The sequence below is a fragment of the Biomphalaria glabrata genome, chromosome 17 (assembly GCF_947242115.1).
Source record: "Biomphalaria glabrata chromosome 17, xgBioGlab47.1, whole genome shotgun sequence".
In the NCBI taxonomy this organism is placed as follows: domain Eukaryota; kingdom Metazoa; phylum Mollusca; class Gastropoda; family Planorbidae; genus Biomphalaria; species Biomphalaria glabrata.
The window spans coordinates 1,171,622-1,193,468 of NC_074727.1; the positions used below are offsets into that span (position 1 = coordinate 1,171,622).

General features: G+C 34.3%; 1 protein-coding gene across 1 annotated transcript; it reads right to left on the reverse strand.

Annotated features, from left to right (window-relative positions):
- Positions 1–902: 902 nt before the first annotated feature.
- LOC106058187 (uncharacterized protein DDB_G0292642-like) lies at positions 903–16,968 on the reverse strand. Its single transcript, XM_013215565.2, has 5 exons — positions 16,090–16,968; positions 11,888–12,951; positions 8,730–8,931; positions 7,283–7,486; positions 903–6,667 (listed from the first exon to the last, which is right to left on the reverse strand). The coding sequence occupies exons 1-5, from the start codon at positions 16,541–16,543 to the stop codon at positions 5,454–5,456; spliced, it is 3,138 nt and encodes a 1,045-aa protein (XP_013071019.2). The 5' UTR covers positions 16,544–16,968; the 3' UTR covers positions 903–5,453.
- Positions 16,969–21,847: the final 4,879 nt, after the last annotated feature.

A 21,847-nucleotide genomic window follows, 5' to 3' on the forward strand; every position in this document is an offset into this window, starting at 1 on the left:
CGAAGGTCAAGGTCAGTTACTCAAGGTAGTTTTAGCAAGTCATTGGTTTTCACCGGCAAAAGTTGCCCTCAAAAGGTGGGCAAGATTTTTGGCCCGCGGGCTGCATCATTATTGCGAGTGTCTGCAGACGGTCCTCAACAATAAGATCTAGTTTCCACTTGACACTACCCATTTAAAAGCTATTAATCACAGACCACACTCTCCCAATAGGCTTATATAGGCTAATAAATATATATCTTCTTATCTTGTATGTCAGACGTTACTTCAAAAAAGGGAAGATAATTACGTCCTACACATGTCATTCAATCTAGTCATGCATGTTAATCAGTGCCTTAAACTCTGCTAAATCATTGGTTTTCCTGGCTGATTTAGGCAACCCATTCCATTCTCTAATGGCACCAAGGAAGAAAGAGCACTTGTACAAATCATTATCATCGTGGAATATGTGCCCTACCATATTGAATAAGAAATGTTCCTCTATCTTTTGTGTCTTTTTTAGGTTTGGTTTTTCTATTTGTAAATTATGGTTCAGTGTTTTATGTATTATTGCCACTTTACTTGCTATTCTTCTGTCCTGAAGTGTTTCTAAATTTAGTGATTTACCTGGCGTTACTCATGTGAATATTCGTTTGTTATAAATCTCACTGCTCTATTATGCTATTGTTCTAGTTTCTGTTTTCGTGAGTTGAGAGGTCCCAAACAGAGGAAGCATATTGCAATACTGGCCTAAGGTTATATATAAATATAAATATTGGTGTTGATTTGGAGCCATTATCATTACAGTTTGTACTATTCCTGAATCCATTGATGAATGAACCAGCAACTTTTTTGTTGTTGTTATCCTTTACCACACAATTGTTTATACAAACACAAACATTTGTCACAATAGATGAAACAAACCATTTAATTTGCAAAACAAAATATTTTATTACTTTATAATTTTACAAAGGAAAATAAAATGGCTAGCATTTTATGAAAAAGGAAGAATGTGGTTGGCCAACAAAACAGATGGGGGGAAATGGACAGATATCTTTAATCAATTCAAGAAACATTAATAAGTATACTTTTTTTTTGTTGTTTTGTTTTTTTTACAGAAACAGAATAGTAACAAATAATGAAAGCTTATTTTCCTATAATTGCTAAAAATATGATTTTTAAAAAAATTATGCAATTAATTAATAATTTCTGAATTGAGAACTTTCTTCAATTTGTCAAAAAAGCAAAATCTTTAGGTTTGTTTAAGCAATTCAATGAAATGTCCCATTACCAGTTATATAATTTTGTTTACGTTTTATCTAAACTGAAACAAATTTACACAATGCATGTCATGCCAACACTCATCATTATATCAAGTTGAACTCAGCTCTCATGTCATTTAATCTTAAGAGGCAATGCCTTATTTATTTATTACTATCAAAGATATTAAGTAAAAGAGACACTGAATAAACAATGCCCTTGTGTACAAGAAAACCACATTATATTTATTTAAAAAAAAAAAAAGAGGTGTATAATTGTGCTCACAGCAAGGTGGTCTTTAAAATGGCTTATAATTTGGTCTACTAATATGATTCTGCTAAATATTGAAATAAAAAACAGCAAATAACATTTAAACAATTAACTAATTTAAACTACTGTGTTTAATTATATTTGAAAGTTGGGATGTTTACTAATAATAATTATGAACACCTACAAAACAATATTAGGTTTCTACAAAAATATTTAAAGACAAAAAAAAAATCTTTCAGTCTCAGTACAGCTAGTAAATAAAGAAGTCTACGGGTACAATAAAGTTTCTATTAATTTATCAGTGGTAATTGCTAGTTAAATGTCAAAATATGCATCTTAACATACAAAATATGTTATCAAAAAACTTTAAATGTTTGGATAAAGTAAACTGTTTTGCTTAGAACTAAAATTCTGCCCAAGAAATTTTAAAATACTTCAAAAATTTATTATTTGAATATTTTTTATTACATTTTCAACCACAATTAAGATGATTGTACTTAGATCAAGTTTTTAGAAAGAATGAATCAATATAGCAATATAGTTGGTTAGTTTTGTTAGGTACTAGAGTAATGGTCCTCGATTAAATGTTAGAGGTGAAGGATCTATAGAGAAATGCATTTTTAAAAGAGCTTTAGTAATAGTCAGTGTGTTGGCTTTTTAAAACTGTGATACTTATTTCCTAATGTTATTTATGTTGTTTTTTTTCCTAAATAATTTTCTGTGTCTTCAAATCTTTAATAGACCTAGACTCTTAGATGTAGATTTCTGTTGACATTAAGTTAAAATAATCTGTGATAAAAAGCCACTGGATTTTTATTTCTGTTTGTACTTTTAGCCAACATATGAATGCACCTTACACAGATGTTCTAACCAGGTTTGAAGATATTTTGAAAATATAAATACTATTAATCTGTACTTAGGATATGAGTATTTAGAAATATTGCACATAATCAAAATTAGTTAGAACTTAAGATACAATTCAGGAAGGAGTACAGAGTTTTTGGCTTTTTTTTATTTTTTATTTATCAAGCAATGCAGATTAAAGCAAGAAAGATGCTAAGTAGTTTCAATGCAACTGTAAATCTGTTTGCAGATTTCTCTACACTGAGATTCAAGTTCTCAAAAATTTCAATCCAAATTTGATAAGTCAATGTGAGAGCATTAGGTACATTGATATCAGTAGTTTTCTTTTCATTTTAATTGTATGCAAAAAAATATATGTTAAAACAGATTCTTACATTATGTGTTTTGTTCTGCATCATCCATAAATTTTAAATACGTATAAATATACCCTACAAAATGTCAAAATTAGAGGGGTCTTTGTACATACAAAACAAAAGGAATTAGGAAGATGTTCTACAGATCAAAACAGATGGGAAAACATCAGTTTAATGCCATGACTAAGAATAAAGAATAATATTGTGCGTGTTTCACAGATATATGCATTCACTGCAGTGTTGAGCTTTGGTAGGTTCCAAATCAGTGTTATTAACATTGAATTGAGTTATTATTATTATTATCCTTATTGAAATGTTGATGTGGTCAAGACTGTGTAAGAGGGGAAATACAAAATGTTATTGAAAAAATATTCAATTTCTTTTTGAAGTCATCAACATCATGAACACAGCTACATAAAAATATCCAGCCACTGACTAAATAAAATTAATGTCTTTTTTGCAAACCTATAGATACTGAAATACTAATATTCAAAATTGTATACATTTATAACCAATTTATTGTTGACCCAGTTAATGTATTGTATAAAAAAACAAAATTAATTCATTAATAAAATATTTTAACTGACCTTTTTGCATAACAGAAACACAATTTATAACAGAAAGTTCTATCTTTCAATTACATTACATTTATATTATAATAGAACATCTATTTAGCTTAAGTACTGCAGATATTAAACCATATATACAATCATTTCGTTCGCTAAGAGACTAACATAAAATGCTGACAATTTATGACAATTGCCCAAGTGAATGGAATTATGTCAAAATGTACAATAGATTTTTTATGGCTAAATAGACAAATTCCAGTAACTTTCAGTACATTGCAAATACCTTGCGAAGGGAGAAAAACATTTTTAGTTTTACTTAACAGATGATAGGAGAAAATCACATTAATATTTTTTTTAGACTGGACTTAGCTCTGTACTTGCTTAATTTAGCAAACTACAATTACTATTAAACAGTATTTAATTATTTTTTTTTTCTATTTATAAGATCAATCTTCATCACTTTTGGAAAATATAGATAACTTTATGAATAGTACACCATAGAGGTTAAACAATGATACACTAACAATGTGGAGCTTCAATAATATCAACATGAACTACAGCAGCACTAACAGATGGCGTACATATTTAAAAGGCAGTACTTTTCACAATAGACGCACAAAAAATAACATTCATTGACATTTTTTGACTTTATTCCATGTTACCCTCATCACCTTTCCACCCATAACCAACCACTTTGTCTAATGATTGTATTGAAATCCTATGTAAACATGGTAGACTCTGTCTTAACGACTCATTTCTTCTTGATTACCCTGCCACATTGCTTACCTGGTTTGTGCATGGTATGATCTACTTTTGTAATTTTAAGGTCACAAGTTTTAGACTTTTCTAAAGGGTGATGATATAAGAAGAGGAGAAAAAAACTGGCTCATTGAGATTTAGTTATAATGATTGCTAATACAAAACAATCCAATCCAATTTAGATCCTACTGTGATGGATGACACGACAAAAAAAATTGCATTTATCCAAATTATTGTAAGGTGTATGTTGTACCAATGACAATAATTAAATTCACTAACAGTAAGAATGCATACAATTACATTTACTTAAAGCAAATATGGTATATAACTTTTCTTATTAATGAATGCCGCAAGAGTTAATTTAAGAGAGACAAACATTTTAGTCATTGACAACCAAATATTAAATACTAAAAAGTGAATATAATGCTGATCAACACATCAAAATAGAAACTCTACAACCAACACTTCTTTAGAAAGATTATTTCCTTCCTTAAAAAAAAATATTCACCATACTGAGAGGGCTGCTACATTGAAAGAGAAGAACTGCATGGTCTAAGTGACAAAACTACCGTACCAAGGTGCTCAGAGTTTTTTTAATCTTTTTTTTTTTTGCAAATAAAATCGACTAGGATAAGGCATACAAAAGGAGGCCTAAAGATTTTTATAGTGTCTTTGTTTAGAAGAAGCATATCAGATTCAGGTGTGGAGGTACAGGAACAAAAAAATCTATGTGTTATCCAATAAAATTTATTCAAAATAAGTGTTCATTGGAAACAATGTGTAAACTTGAAAAAAATAAAATATATATATATAAGCATTACATTTATCAGATTCTTCAAATGGAGTAGCATTTTTTAGACTTGAGTATATTATAATGAGGTTCGACTATATACATCATAAGTAATAGAGGTTTTTAGATTTTCCTTTATATAGCAAAGTTTTCTAGAAGATTTCTCATGTTCTTTATTGTAAGGTAAAGATTTATTTTTATTGTTTTTGTCGTATCAATAAATTTTTAAAAACCTTGAGAAAAAAAATTTAAATATATATTAGTGTTGTCGTTCTATATTTATTAATATACTCCCTGCACCCATTGTCACCAATACGACTCTGGTCTAACTTTTTGGAGATGAAGTAGCCAATTTCTTAGACTTTTTATACGTTAATTTAAACACTTTCTGTCTAGAATTCAATACAATCATAAGTAATACATGACATTTAGAAAGAAAAAAAATTACAAATAACTTTTGCTTTGGCTACAAGTTTTAGTTGGGATTATGAACAATTCAAAACGATCAATTTTTCAGTAGTTGTTGGGAATACATTTCAAATTCAATTCAAACAATACACAAATGATTTACAAATAAATGCAAGAAACAAAAAAAAAAGGATTATTTAATAATTATAGATAAGTGACAAGAGTGTACTGGGAAACATTTTCCTCTTCAAAGTGTGATTCTAACTTTGGCTTAACGTCCAGTTGCTGATCAACACCAAAAGTTGAATCAGGGGCCACTGTGGTAGAAGAAAGACATGGGGGAGCTTTAGCAGGGTAGGATATTTGTTCCATAGAGTATGAAATATCTTGCTGTATAGTTGAGTCATTAGGGAGGCTATCTCTTTGCCTGAATGAGATATCAGAGTGATCCAATACACAAATGTTGGTAGATATTACATTTTTGGTTTCATCTCCAGTCAACAGTGCCATAGCTTGCTTTGTTCTCTCATTATTAGTTGATGACTGACTATCATTTAAATCACCTTTAGACTCTTGTGGATTCAACTTGAGAAGTGATTTCACCTTGTCACAATGACATTTTTCCCAAGTGGCAGCCTTTTTGCTTAAAAATTTCCTGGAAAAACTGGGCACTTGACTTTTCGGGAAAAGATCCTCGGTGGAGATGACAGAATTTTGAATCCTCTTAGAAAATATATTTCCAAAGCAGCCATTGCTGTCATCTTTTATGCTGCCTCTGTCTTTGTCAGAAATATCATTTACTAAAACTTCTGACATATTGACTTTATTGTATTCTGAAAAACAACCATTATTTTTCTCCTGGCTGTTGGTCATCTCCAATAGTGTCTTTTTATATGAATCGCATTTAGTATCTTCATGACCTTCATCATAACCACTTTCTGTTTCTGTAACCTCATATTCATGGGCAGTGACAGAAAGAGATTTACAATGAATAACCTTTGTGTCCATGTCAGTCTCTCCAGATTGCAATGAAAGGTTATTTATACCTTTGATACAAGCTTCTTCATTGCCCAGTAATTCTGAATCGAAATCTGAAGAGTGGGTTGCTGCATTTTCTCCTAGTTTGGATACAATGTTGCACACAATGGTGGAATAACCATTTGGATTTTTCACTTCCACTACCTCAGAGAAATTAAATAAATGTATGGAATCATCTCCAGTCTCTCTAGCAATAGACAGCTCTGCATTGTCTGTGGTATACTTGTTAACGATGATATCCTTGCTGAGATCCTTGGCCTCCTCTGGACTGAAGCTCAAAGATCTGTGAACCATTACTTTAACTTGTTGAAGATCCTCCATAATGTGAGGCTCTACGTCCATTGGTTGATCAGAAGAAAGTGGAGGAGGAGGTAAATTAGCTGTAGATAAAAACAAAAGTTAAAAATAAATATATTTAGCAATGTAAATCATTTTTATTATTGCATAAAACAGTATTATTTAAAACCTTAAATATCTTTATGCTTAGAAAACCACCCAACTTAATAAACTATCTAAAGGCACATTCCTCGTCCCATATGCTAGGACAAATTTGTACAAATACTCCTTCTTCCCTAGTGCTATTAGAGCATGGAATGGGTTGCCTGAGCTAGCCAGGAAAACCAGTAACTTGGCAGAATTTAAGTCATTGGTTAATATGCATGACTAAATGCATGACGCGTAGGACGTAATCATCTTCTTTTTTGAAGTAACGTCTCTATTATATAAGATAAGTTACTATCTGAGATTTAATGTGACAATACTTTTTATTAAGTTTCTATAACTCTTTCTGGCGTATGTTAGTTCAAGATAAAAATTGTCTAGACCTACAGACCATATATATATATATATATATATATATATATATATATATATATATATATATATATATATATATAATGGCATACAAAATTTTTTTAAATTTTTTTTATTTATATAAATATACCTAAATTTAAAAGTACTTACTTGACACTAAAAGAAAAATAAAATAATTTTACCCAGTCGCAGTCTCTCTCTCTCTGCTCTAGCGATCATTTCCATCTTTTGCTTTTTAAATCTCTTCAATTGTTTTTTACGCCACAAGTGTTGCTTCAGCATAAAAATTCCATATCCTGGAACAATGACAACACTTGCTCCCACAAGGACCACTCCAGCAGCCAACCCTAGACCTGCTAATATAACTCCAGCAACCACTCGAGCAGCTGCACAAAAGAAATGTATTAAGAAATGTTTAGTACCCCGTATTTATTACTGATCTAATACATCAAATTCAAAATGTCAATGTTTGGAAAAGTCAGTCATACTCACAAATTATATTACAGACACAAACTAAATCACATTCACAGTAATGACCCCTAATTAACCCAGTCCGTACAGATGACAGTCAAGAGCACATATCACACGACCAGGCAGCTATTCATAAGCAAAGGTACATAATGCATAAGAGAATTTAATAACTGCTTTTTCATAGCGTTTTTAATGGCAAATTTAGGGAAAAGGCTGTGCAAAAATTGCCTGCTTTACCTTCTTTCCAAAATGGTTCATGTCAAGTGCATATGATATGCATTCTATTAATAAAGTGTATACTTTCACAAGAGGGGGAAAAAAAAAGCTGTCACACAATCTATTGAGCATGAAAAAGAAATTAAGATTTTTAAAAGCATTTTTAGATTTGGAGATCAAATCTGTAACAGACTGACACTAAGAGAGCAGAAAAAGTAAAGTCTTTTTTTCTAATGGGTTGTATGAAAGTAAAATTTTAAAAAAATGCTGAAAGGCTTTTCTAAAGTAAGAACTGAATTAAAAAAAAATATCTAACTACTATGACATATCTGTGTGATATTCATATATATGAAGATTTAAACTAAAAATGTTTCATAAAAAGGGTGGGAAATAACCACCAAGATGTTTAGGAAAAAAAATCCCTATCGCTTACTTTAGAAAGACGCAATGCTTAATTTATGAACACTGTAACTATACTAGAAGCAATTTTCTGGACCATTTTTATTTTTAAAAGTCTAGCATCGCAGACAATAACTATGAAGCTCGAGCCCACAATTTGTTCACTACATAAATAATTGGGTGAGTATATGGTAGTGATAGTAAGTAAAGAAGTATCCCTTTCAGAGATCTATATGGCAGATGATGTAAAGGTCATCTGTTCCTATGGCTGATGGTTAACAAGAGTGTCGTGGCCAGTACAATGACTAACCGCCTATACTTTCCCTAACTAATGTCTGAAACCCATTAGAGTTGGGTGGACTCAGGGGTGTCCTACAAATCAAGAAATTGAAAATCCTAGTCTTCACAGAGATTTGAATCCAAGACCTCTCAGTTTGAAAGCCAAGCACTTTACGACTTAACCACTTTCCCCATAGTAGTGTAGAGTTTTAGGTAAAATAAGCTATTTGTGAACATGAAAAAACAAAATTGAAGCAGACATACCAAAGTTAGTCCCCCTTATAAATTTACGAAGACCTGGCCTCTTTGGCATCAGCCTGTATTTGCATCCCAAAGGAGAAAAGCGGCTCCAGTGATTCCCAAGCAACTTGATACTAATATATCTATCTCCACATTGGTAACAAAAGTCTGTGTGACACTTAGTACATTTCATGTGATCACAGCCATGAACTCTTTGAATATAAATCTAGGAACAAAAACATACATTGAAACATACAATTATTGATACCTCTTATTTCATATAATTACCAATTAAGTATAATGAGGCTGTCTTGGGAGGGATGTAATAGGATTCAGCTCTCAAGATTACACAAACTCTAGGAGCATTTGTACAAATTTGTCCTAGCATATGGAACGAGGAATGTGCTTTTTATCTTTGTGTCTTTCTGAGTATTTTTATTAGGTTATGTTTTTGTATTTGAAGATTATGGTTCAGTTGTTTTATGTATCATTGCCACTTTACTTTATCTTGAAGGTTTTCTAAATTTAGTGATTTTACTAAACATTTTACTCTAATCAAATGTGAATATTCGTTTTGTTATAAATCGCACAGCTCTATTTTGTGTCTGTTCCAGTTTCTTAATAATTTCTTGAGTTGAGGGTTCCAAACAGAGGATGCATATTCTATTATTGGCCTAACCAAGGTTAAATAACATTTTAGTTTGATGTTCTTATTTGATTTATAGAAATTTCTTTTAATAAACCCTAATGCATTGTTTGATTTTTTAATAGTTTAGGGTTAGGATTCCATGACAGTTTTTCATTTATTACACACACCTAGGTATTTTGCATTTTTAGTCTGGGTTACTGGTTTACCATGCTCCAATTTGATTCCCATCTAATTCTGTGTAAAATTTCTGTATCTTATGTTGTTTTTATTGTTATATATATTGTTATATATATTATGCAAAAAAAATTGTCTTCAAATAATCTGACTTTTGTTCCTGAACTAATGCAATTTGGTAAATCATTTATGTAAATTAAAAAATAGTAGTGGACTTAAGACTGTTCCTTGAGGTACACCTGAGTTTTCTGTTATTGGTTTATTATTACAGTTTGTTCTCTCCCTATCAGAAAATCCTTAATCCACAGATGCAATGGACCATCAATGTCAAAATATTTTATTTTTTTAAGCAAACTATGGTGGTGAACTTTGTCAAAAGCCTTTGAAAAATCTAATAAGACAGCAACTATTTGCTCACTATTATTTAAACCTTTTGAAAAATCATCAATTAGTCCTATATATAGTTTCACATTATCTATATTTCCTAAGGCCATAATGATATTTAGTAAGGACATTATGTTTGTCTAAGTGGTTTATGATGTTGCTACATATTTTGTTTTCTAGGATTTTACATGTGATCCTGATATTGGTCTGTTGTTTCCTGGATCAGATTATTCTCCTTTTTTAAATAGGGGAGTGACGTTGGCTTCTTTCCAGTCCATTGGTACTCTGCCCTGATTAAGAGATGCCTGAAAAAGTATTTTGAACATGGTACTAGCTCAATGCTTTGTTCTTTGAGTAATCTAGCTGGAATACTATTAGGTCCAGATGCTTTATTCGGTTTAATGTTAGCCAATAATTTTTGGATTCCCTTTTCTTGTACGTCTATATCTCCTATGGTGTCTACTTGGTTCAAATTAAGTAATATATCTTTCTGGGGCTGATGCAAAATATTTATTTAGGATGTTAGCTTAAGTTTCATTATCATTAAGATTAATATAAAAATAACAAGTTGTTCCTTGAAATAATTTTAACAAAAAAAAAAGCATCCTGTTTATGTCTCTAATAGGATTTAGAAAATAATAATTCAGTAAAATGTGATGGCTAACCTTTTATTTTTTCTCTTATTTAAAATTTATAAATTTTGTTACTGTTGATTCAGAATATTTAAAATAACCAAAAAAAAAAAAAAAAAAAGAACTGATGCTCATATCATAAAATCACATTCACCTATCTCTTAGTCTGTTGGACCATTGGGGCAACACACAAGATTTGTCGACCATCTTTCACCACTCCTGTCTTTTGCCTAGGATAGAACCTCTCCTCTCCAACCTTTTTGTTGTTGTCTTCCCATCGCTTTCTCTGTCTGCCTCTTCTTCTTTTTCCTGGTAATGTTCCGTTCCCTGAAGGAAGGTCTTTGCTAGCCCCTAAGACCTTGTAATATGGCCATAGAGTTTTACTTTGCATTTTTTTTACAATACTTAGCAGGTCATTGTGGAGTCCAATTGCTGTAGTAGCCCTGTAGTAATCTTGTTTTTCAAACGTAATTTAATAACCTATCAAAAAGTGTAGTTATAACTGTGGTGGTAAGGCGGCTAGGGCTGATATATAACACAGCCAGCACTAGGTGTGGTGACACTTCAGGAAAGATCTGTGTTCTGAACTTTTGCAATTCACATGTGATATGGCCATGTGATCATCCAAAAGGGGACAATGTTCTATCGATCACGAGTAGCCTTTCAATGAACCTATATAAAGAGTAAGGTGTCAGAGTTAAGATGATTCACACTTCAAGATTCAGTGCCAGTCTGGTAGAGAGAGTCCAGTGTGAAGTTGGCCCGATCCTGTACAAGTCCAGAAAGAGATGAAATAGCCACAAGAGTTTGGTACTGCAGTACAGAGTTGAAATAGTATTAGCCATTAAAAAGTTTTAGAGCTTGAGTTGTCAAGCTCTTTGAGTTGGTTGTATGGTGTTGTGCAGTGTTTTTAGAGAGCTTAATAGAGAGCTAAGAGTACCAATTCTGTACAAATGTAAATTATGAGTGAATCTGCTGTGAATGTATATTTTGGTTTTGATTATATTTTGTTTGGTGTAATGCACAAATTGTAAGACAAATTTCCTTATGGATAATAAAGATTATTATTATAATTAATTTTCAAAGTTTTTGTTTGGATAGTAGTGTCTATAAGAATTAGACATTTTCATAACATTTTGTTATGTTGGTTTATTAATTAAAGCTGCATATAAACATTTCTTTTTTTTTTAGCAATATTCTGAAATTTGTTGCAATGTGTATATAGATAAAAGTAATTACTCTTTATTATTATTTATATATTAATCAAAAACATAATCTAACCACTTTTTCACACTATTTTCCTAAATGATAAGGTATTATTTTGACAATGCCAATTCACTTACCCCACACTTGGGACATTTTTGCGCATTACTCTGACCACAGCTTCGTTCCTTAGCCCACTTTTTCACCATTTTGTTTCCTTTTTTATATTGCTTACATGTAATGTCAGTGTGATAAGGTGCATGACATAAAAAACACCAAACAAGACAGCACTGTCCACAGGTAACTTTAAGTCCATATTTTGACTTTTTCTTTTTGGCCAGAGTTTCTGGTTTGATTGAGAATCCCTTACTACAGGCTGGGCATGTTTTCTCACAAGGATCTGCATTAGCGTCGATCAAAAATTTAGCAAATTTATCTCTCATCTCATTGGGCAGTCGTTCATTAATTTCATCACGGTGAACAAGGACATTGCACCGGTCACTGGGGCATTCAATTTGAACTTTGGCTTCACTGACCTTGACAGAGACATATGCTGACATACAGTCATGACAAATTTGAAAATCACAACACACTCTGCGTCGTAAATATGACTTGATCAAACAAATGCTACACTCCAAGTAGAGGAGAGCTCGGTGAGGGTAAAGTGGAGGAGGATCTTGACTTCTCTTCTGGCGCATTTCTTCAAATTTATCATCTAAATTGTCATACATACTGTCAACATCCGCCCAATCGTCCATATTCTCATGACTGATGCTGCTAGTGCTGCTATGATCTGATTCCCAGTCTGGGAAGAGATGATCTTTTGAATCAAAGTAAAATATAGGAAGATCAAAAGATTTAAAATTGTCATCGTCTACTTCAAAGGATGAGGATAGAGAGAGTGAGCTAGTAGGACTTGCATAGCTGCCACAGTGCCAACACAATGTGCTTGAGTTTGGACTTGCTTTATTTGACACTTTGGCTTTCTTCAAGTCAGCTTCAGTATAAACTATATCATCATTTAAATCTATACTCAAGTTGTCAATATCATCATCATCTGCCTCTATGGACATAGATAAATCACTAGAAGATGGTACACAGCTTGTACCACTGATAATATGCTTAAAAAAACGACTGTTGAGGCTATGTTTTCCTTTCAGAGATTTCCTTGCAAGGTGAGGATCAGATTGAGACTCTGCTTGACCTGTAACAAAAAAAAAAGTCAAAAAATTGAAATATGATAGGTTCAATGGCACATTAACTAAAAAAAATTTACACAAATGAGATTGGACCAAAAGCGCTCTGAGCATGCTATAAGCATGAAAGTAGCGCTATATAAAAACTATAGTAATAATAATAATAAAAAAATTATGAAATCAATTTGATAGTAATGATGAACATTGACATAACAAGCAAGTTTCAAATTAAATCTTTATTTTCAGAATTAAACTAACCTTTTTTTTTTTTTTAATTTTTATTTCTTGTTTTTTGTCTATGATTTATCTTAACTTAAAATAACGAACTACACCAAGAGGTCATAATGACTCCCTGAGCATGATATAAGCATGAAAGTAGCGCTATATAAAAGCTATAATAATAATAATAATAATAATAAAAAAATTATGGAATCAATTTGATAGTAATGATGAACATTGACATTGACAAGCAAGTTTCAAATTAAATCTTTATTTTAAGAATTAAACTAAACGTTTTTTTTTTAAATTATTATTTCTTGTTTTTGTCTATGATATCTTAACTTATAAGAATGAACTACACCAAGAGGTCATAATGACTCTCTGCTTGTCCCAAGTCAGGATAAAGGAGGAGGGCCAGACGAAGGGCTAACAACTCCACCCTGGAAATTAAATAACTACAGAAAACTGACAAAAGAAAAACTGAAACCTTTGTCCTGAGAGCAGAAAGCTCTTCTACCAAAAAAAATCATGAAGCATATGATGAAAGTCGAAAGGAAGCAGCTAAAGCAAATATCCTTCTAGCGACCAGGATAAGTGAATGGGTTAATTGGAGATTTTCATACACGGTGGACAAACTATAAATAGCTAGCTTTTTGGTGTCTCTGGTGAATAAAATTAAGGAATTGTTGTGCAGCTATGTTTTTTTTAAAAGATACAATATTTTTGCACATTTTTAACAATATTTTTGCACATTTTAACTGTGCAAAATGAAATGTTCTAAGCTCTTCTGTCTGTAGCACAAAATAATTCCAAAATAGAAGAAGTATTAGACGTTCACTTTTCATGACTTCAAACTTTATGAAAACAAATGGGCAACAAACTAGCAGTAATAAATGAGAATTGATATGAAGATCACTGCCACCCATTGAGAAGTGATCCACCCATTGAGATATATTGTTAAAATTATAGCCCAATTTCTTTTTTACTTAGTTGGCAAATGTGACATTTAATTTAGGGTCCATGACATTTAATTTATCATGGAAAACTCCAAAATGTGAATGATTTTATTGTTTGTTTTTCACATTAAGAATTTACAAAAGTAAGTTTGAAAAATATATATTTGTGCACTATAATGTACTACCAACATGATGTGCATGTGACTTTATAGCTGAAGAATGTAATTTGGAATTAAATAAATCTAGATGCTCTATGAACTTAAAGTAATGTATGATAGCACATAATTTCAAAAATAGCTTTACAATTTAAAATAAAACTAGGATCCAAAGTAAAAACATTAACATCAAACAATTACAGTTCTATAGTAAACTAGAAAAATAATTTAGAACTGAGCTCATATAACAAAGTATAGACCAGTGTATGAGGGCATGGTGGCAGAGTGGTAAAGTGGCTACTGATCTGAGGAGGTCTCAGATTTAAAACCCTGGTGAAGACTGGGATTTGAATTTCTAGATTTATAGGGAATCCCTGAGTTCACCCAAATGTATTGTGGAAAGGTAAAGGTGGTTGGTTGTTGTGCTAGCCACATGACACCCTAGTTAACCATAAGCGACAGAAACAGAAGATCTTCACATCATCATCCCCATAATCGCATGGTTACTGACTACAAACCAGTGGTTGGCATATTTTAAGGGAACCTTTTTTACTCGCCTGAAAAGTAAGTTAATTGATGTCCTGTGCACATTTAAGTTCTCTACAGAACACATAGTCTGCAACTTTAAATTTTTTATTTTTTGTGGGCATTATATTTGATGTTATGATAGATGTTTACCTAAACACTAAATGATTTCTTTTTGGTTGTTCACTTGATACCTTATTGCAGAGATGTTTGCATGAGGTTGTGTTACCCATTCAGATGAGTTAATAATATTTCTTATAGTTTTATAATTGTTCACATTCACTTCATCACTACCATTTCTGGCAGTTGCAAATACAAGGAATGTTTTCCTATGTATATTTCTGGAGGGTCAAGCTAGGCTGAGCCAATGTTGCCAAAAGATGGCCAACAATCTATTAAATTATTAGGCTAGTGAAGGGTATCCAATAGAATGGTACATGTCCGTGAGGTGGAAGGAATTTTTTTTTTTTTTTACTATTTACCACTTTAGCATTATGTACTAGTATATTTGTATTAAATTTGATGAGGAATGTTACAAAAAATCGTTATGCACATCTGAACAGTGCAACATTGGAAATAACTGTCCCACTATAATTGTGTTTGCATAAAATTGGGTCTCCTTGTTCTACTGCTTAGAGGACACAGTATTGAGGCTTTGGAACTGTTTGGTTGTTTTGACTTGTCTTTGGAGTTTGCTTGAAAAATGTATTTTAAAAAGTTTCGATATTCACAATTATAGTGGTAGATGTTAGTGCAAAAAACTGTATGAACTCTTTGTTGTTCTATAGGGGAGCTAACTTGGGGTAGTGCTGTGCGTTGATCGCTGTACTTTCAATGATCTGATGAGTGTGGTGGGTCATCGTCATGTTTGTTTTCTGTGATTGGCCTGTGAAACCGCAATGGCGCAGATTAGTTGACAACAGTCTCTGTACATTTCATCAGTGTCTGTTTAAATATATTATATATCACCAGTATCTGTAGTAGTTACTCCACCAAAGGTTGCAACATTGATTCTTACACTGATTCTTCAGTGCACACTTGAAATATTCATGGTATTAATATTTTATATTTTTGTATTATATGTACAGCAAGTTAGTCATATATTCCCTTGACACCTTTATTAGAATGTCAGGAGCCCAGGCAAACGAGCCAAGGCATAAAAATCAACCCTAGAGCAGAAATCACAAAGTTACTATGACTATGCAGAGTCTAGACTAAAATCTTAATGTAGTCACTATACATAATATAAATATTACATGTATAATAATATTCACATTTTTCATTACTATACCTGTATTCATAACATGAGTCTGAGTAGAAAGATGGGAGTCGAGAGTCTCTTTGTGAAGTATAGATTTAGAACATCTTTTAGATTGTTCAAGTTGCTCTCCATCTTCCAGATCTGGATCTAGATCTACTGCGTGAAGTGTGTGTGTTAGATCTAGATCTTGTTCATGATCTAGATCTACTCCTCCTATCATAGATTCAGATTGTACACTCACACTGTGACTGTTACTGTCACTACTATTGTAACTATTAGATGATCTACTGGCAGTATTGCCCGCATAAGTTTTTGAAACTTTGGAGATGTTCATGATATTAGAGGTGCATTCTTTTTTATCTGGTAGAAACCTTTCACTTTCTGTTATTATAATGTTGCCGTTGTTGGAAGTGTTGATACATTCGCAATTAGATCTAGATCTACTATTGTTACCTAGATCTAGATCTGTGTCCTTTTCAGCCATCAGCTGTTACGCCGAAATACCGTCCGCCATATTGATAAGGATATATCTAGTCTAGAGTCTAGTAGATCTAATCCAAATTATTTCACTCATCAAGTTCTCGTGAGCCGACCCCAGCGACAGTCTAGACCCTGATCATCAACTTGTCTTTCTGATTCAACTCTAGATTCTTCAGTTTATACACACATATTGAATTATTAAGCATATTTAGACTAGAGACACTAGATCTATCTAGAACTAGACTAGATTATGTTCACGTCTTCCAAGTCTAGTCTAAATCTAGTCTAGATGACAACAGACCAACAATGTACCGTGACGAAAGATGTAAACAGAAGCTCAGCATCTAAAAATAGAATCGCTGCCTACGCAACAAAGAATGAAGAGTATAAAACTCAAGTTCGCGATTAGAATAATTTAAATCTCGATTCTAAAATCAAAATCTATTCTACGTTAGAGTTAGATCTAAGTAATTTTCAAGTTTGGATATTGATCTAGATCTATAGGGATCTTATATTAAAAATTGCAGGCGGTTCTAATAAATTCTAGATCGAATCTGTGTAAATTATGATTATAGATTAATCTAGATTTAACAGATCTTGTATAGGCCTACTATAAAAATTATTTAAAAAAAAAACACTAGCATTGCCGTTCGGTTTCGCATTTAATTTGTTCCCAGGCTATATATTGTTTATTTTGCCATGAACCCGCTGCCAATTTAATTCAATTCCTACTAATACTTAGATCTATAACAATTTGATGATAAAAAAAAAAGTTACTTGCATATCCCCAATACATTCCCTTGGCCAGCTAATTCAAGATCTAGCAGGCTAATCTATTACGTTGCACATTGGACCAGCCTCTTTAGTGACTCTCGACCACCCCCCACCCCTTTAACACAATATCGAGATTTGTCAGATCATCTTATATTCTTTGAAATGAGCCTATCAAAACGCAGTATAGTCGAAAGATTTAGACTCTGCCTCCTTCAAGATAAACGTGACCTCTAAGCTGTTACAATAGAGCAGCGGTTCTCAACCTTTTAAGCTCGGCGACCCCTTTTAACAATCCACCACTCTGCCGCGACCCCCCCCCCCCTCACACACACATAGCAAAAGAAGAATAGACAGTAACAATCCATCTTTTCGATGGTCTTAGGCAGCGGTTCTCAACCTTTTAAGCACGGCGACCCCTTTTTACAATCCCCCACTCTGCCACGACCCCCCCCCCCCACGCTCAGACACACAGCAACGGAAGAATAGACAATAACAATCCACTATTTTCGATGGTCTTAGGCGACCCCTGGCAAATCGTCAATCGACCCCCAAGGGGGGTCGCGACCCAAAGGCTGAGAACCCCTGGTCTTAGGCGACCCCTGGCAAATCGTCAATCGACCCCCCAAGGGGGTCGCGACCCACAGGTTGAGAACCCCTGCAATAGAGCAACACAGACGTGCTGAGCAGTTACAATTCTTGCTTGAAATGGTTGATTGATAGCCGTTTGTCACTCGTACAGTTTCTGTAAGGCCATCAGCGCCTGAATGTCGGGGGACATAATTAGGTAACGAAACTTCTTCACCGCCGTGGTGAGCAAATATATCGTAAAGACACGTCTAATAATAGTCTACATTTCTCTACATTCTACATCGACAAATCTAAATCCAAGGGAAAAAAATCAGGTGTATCGCATGATTAAGAGATTCAAAATCTCATATTTAACAAAAATCGAAACCTCGAATCTGATTCTTCCAAGGTGTTATTTTGATCACCAATGAAATGTTAGGCGGAATGAATAAAGAATCTTTGCTATCATCTATTCCAGTCTCTGGTGAGCTCCCTGACTCTTAATAAATTCTTCATTGGCAAGATAGAGCAGATAGGAAATTATTACAGCTCGACTGCTTTCCAATTATTATTATAGCTTTTATATAGCGCTACTTTCATGCTTATAGCATGCTCAGAGCGCTTTGGTCCAATCTCATTTGTGGACCGGTGGGGGGGGGGGGGGGGAGGGGGTATCTAGGATTTGGTTTTCCGTGCTGCCTTTGAACCTCGAGCCCCCTTCTAGGTAGCCAAGCCAAGCCAAGTTCAAGCGTACTTGGCCTCTCGACCACCGGAGGAATTCCAGCTACCCGTCGCCTCAGCGTGGCCCTCCGGTGGAAAAGTCTACTGGGTGGAGACTAGATAGGCTAAGTACGAGTAGTGAACCAGGCCCGGCCGGGCTTCCTTAGGTGGACTTTTTTTTTTTTCTCTCACTCGGGGTTGGGATGGAAAAAACGCCCGGAACCCAGTCCAAAAAGTCCGCCACGCCGTTCCACATGGGGGCCGTCATCAGTGTCCCGTTGGCTGGAGTGGCGGTCCCTGCACGGAACAGTTGCGGTTACAGTATAGGAATATGAGACAAGCTCCCCGCAGTCAGCGCTGTTCTCGGCCACTTATAGCGAGTGGACCCAGGACCGGGGACGGTGCGCTGTGTACACGGCACGGTTTTGCCCAGTCAACCGATATGGCCGCCTACCGTTGGGTGCCCTCAGACAGGACAGGGGTGAAGAGCCCCATGTCCAGGCCTGGTGGTTGGATAAAAGCCTTTCTAACCATCAACGGGATAATGGCGCCTACGGCGCCGACGCCCCTACTGGACTTCATTGAAGGCCTCTCGACCACGCTTCCCACAATCTTTCAAAAAATTTTTTTTTTCCGAGTTTCAGTGTGTCCCTGAGGTCGTCTTATTTTAAAGATGCCAAAATAAGTCATGTGACCTGGATCCCATTTCCAACTTCCTTGCACATTGAATGTATAGACGAACTTACAGCAACAATTACTAAGATTTGAACTCTTCACTGACTTCAGGCGTTGTGTCACAGCTATTCAAGAATGCGCGTGTCTAACATAAGCGTAACATATAAAAAGCAAATATATCACTCCTAAGACTGCTTCACAGTCCAGGAACAACACTACACGAGCGGACACCCGACTCTGCCATTGCCAAGGCCTGACACAACATTGCCGAAACCCGAAACACAAAACACGCAAGGATCTAGCATTGTCGCTAAACCGAAACTTTAAAGACGACGTGCTAAACAATTTGAGACTAGACTGTCTGTGAACTTACGTACCCGTGTCAAGACACAAAGATAAAGGCACATTCCTCGTCCCATATGCTAGGACAAATTTGTACAAATACTCCTTCTTCCCTAGTGCTATTAGAGCATGGAATGGGTTGCCTGAGCTAGCCAGGAAAACCAGTGACTTGGCAGAAGTTAAGTCATTGGTTAATATGCATGACTAAATGCATGACGCGTAGGACGTAATCATCTTCTTTTTTGAAGTAACGTCTGTATTATATAAGATAAGATAAGGTGAGTTTTAGGGGTTTCCCCATCTCGGGAGGCTAATGTAGTGTCATATAGGACTGCAACACAAAGTAAAGAGCTAGCTACAGAGCTTCAATAAATGGTCAACGCTAGTTGTACCGTCAAACATTTACTATAACTTATAACGGACATGAATGGATATGTATTAGTATGACAGAATACACTGCGCTGCATTAACAAGCTATGTAATGTGTAGTGGTACAAATCAATAAATGGCACACCTCACACACAACAGAAGACATATCACGGTGCAAAACCCGGATAAACAATATCCAAGACCTGGCACCCCGGGGAAATAGTGGAAACAGTGGCCCGAACAGCAAACAGCAGCACAACATAATCTTAGCCAACAGAGGAACTTAAGAAAGCTAAGGCGTGACGTACAAGATTCATGACAACAATCGCGTTGCACTGGATCATGTACAAAAAGAAACCATCTATTAAGAAAGGCATTGCCGCGCACTCGATAGTTATTTTTTTTTTTTTTTTTGTATCGATGAAAAATTGGCAATCTAAAAGAGGAATTGTAAAAAGGACAACAAATACTATAGATTACAGACTTTACTTCCCATATGTTGGTTTGTGCAGTAAGCATTTCTAAGAAAAGGTATCCATTAGGCCTACCTGTCCAGAGCTGCTCTAGAGAAGAAAAAAAAATGCGTTTGGCAGCCATCTGATAATTCCTCAAGTGCTTACATTATCTCAGTTAAAGTATGACGTCTTGTCGCTGACTTTAGTCTTACAAAAATAATAATAATTATTATTTTATTTATAAAGCGCTTGTAACAAACAAAATGTAGGCTCAATGAAATAACATTAAAAACAAAAATCATCAACATAACGATGTATAACCATTGTGACACAATAAAGTCGAGAAGAATCACATTAGTGGGGATGTTTTGACATTTCTTCAAACATTTTTGAGTCGATATTGCTGCAGACGACTCTAACAAAAAATGGTATGAATTATAAAAGGTCCTTATTACAAGATGAAACGACTTATATATTATAATTAATTTTTGAAACATTGGTAAGCATGCAATTTTACTATTCAATGAAAAGTTGGGTTGTAGTTCCAGACAGTCCAATTAAACCGTTGAAGTCGTACAATTTTATAAATTTATGAACTTATATAAAATGTAACAAAATTCTTTTTTTAAGAAAGATTAACTTATAACTTTTATCAACAATATTTAGGCCAATAACTTTCGAGTACATATGATATAGGCTATGTAAATACAAAAGTGAAAAATAAAAACTTGAAGCAAAGTACAACTCACTTCAAAACTAGATTTAGGCTACTATAAACACAAGTCCTTGACTCTGACTCTATAAAACCAATTCAGTTTTAAACGGCGTTAAACCCAAAACCCCTCTACTCTGCAATGGTCTTTTATATTCAGCCAATCCAAATACACCCAGAAACTCCATAATAGCCATCAAAACCTTGAAAACAAAATTAATCGGCTTCGCTATACCCACCCTTTTTTTTTTGTTGTCAGGATGACGCTGTTGTTGAAGATAAATGAAGAATGCAGTATTTTCCATGGCTACACAGCCCCAGCTATTTTGCCAAATCCAGCGCAGACATAACCATTTTCTGCCGGTGGTTGATTTAGATTTTTTTTCGCCGTCTACGCCTGTCCTTGGCAGTAGCCTCAATTTTCTTTTGGCCTCAAATGTGTATCACGAGGCCTTTGTAACTGATCTCCAGCTGGGACGTTCGGAAGCCTCCAGCAGCCAGGTGCTCTCTTATATGTCAGTTAAAGCAAGTTGGCGCCTAAACTGGTCTTTAACACGTCTCGGTGAGGCACCTTTGTTACGTCAACCCCTGCCAGCTCACCAAAAAGGACTGCTTTTTTGGCATACGTTCGTCCCGCATACGTGATACCCTGCCCAGCGTAACTGTCGGTTGCAAGGACATCGCTGTTGGTACT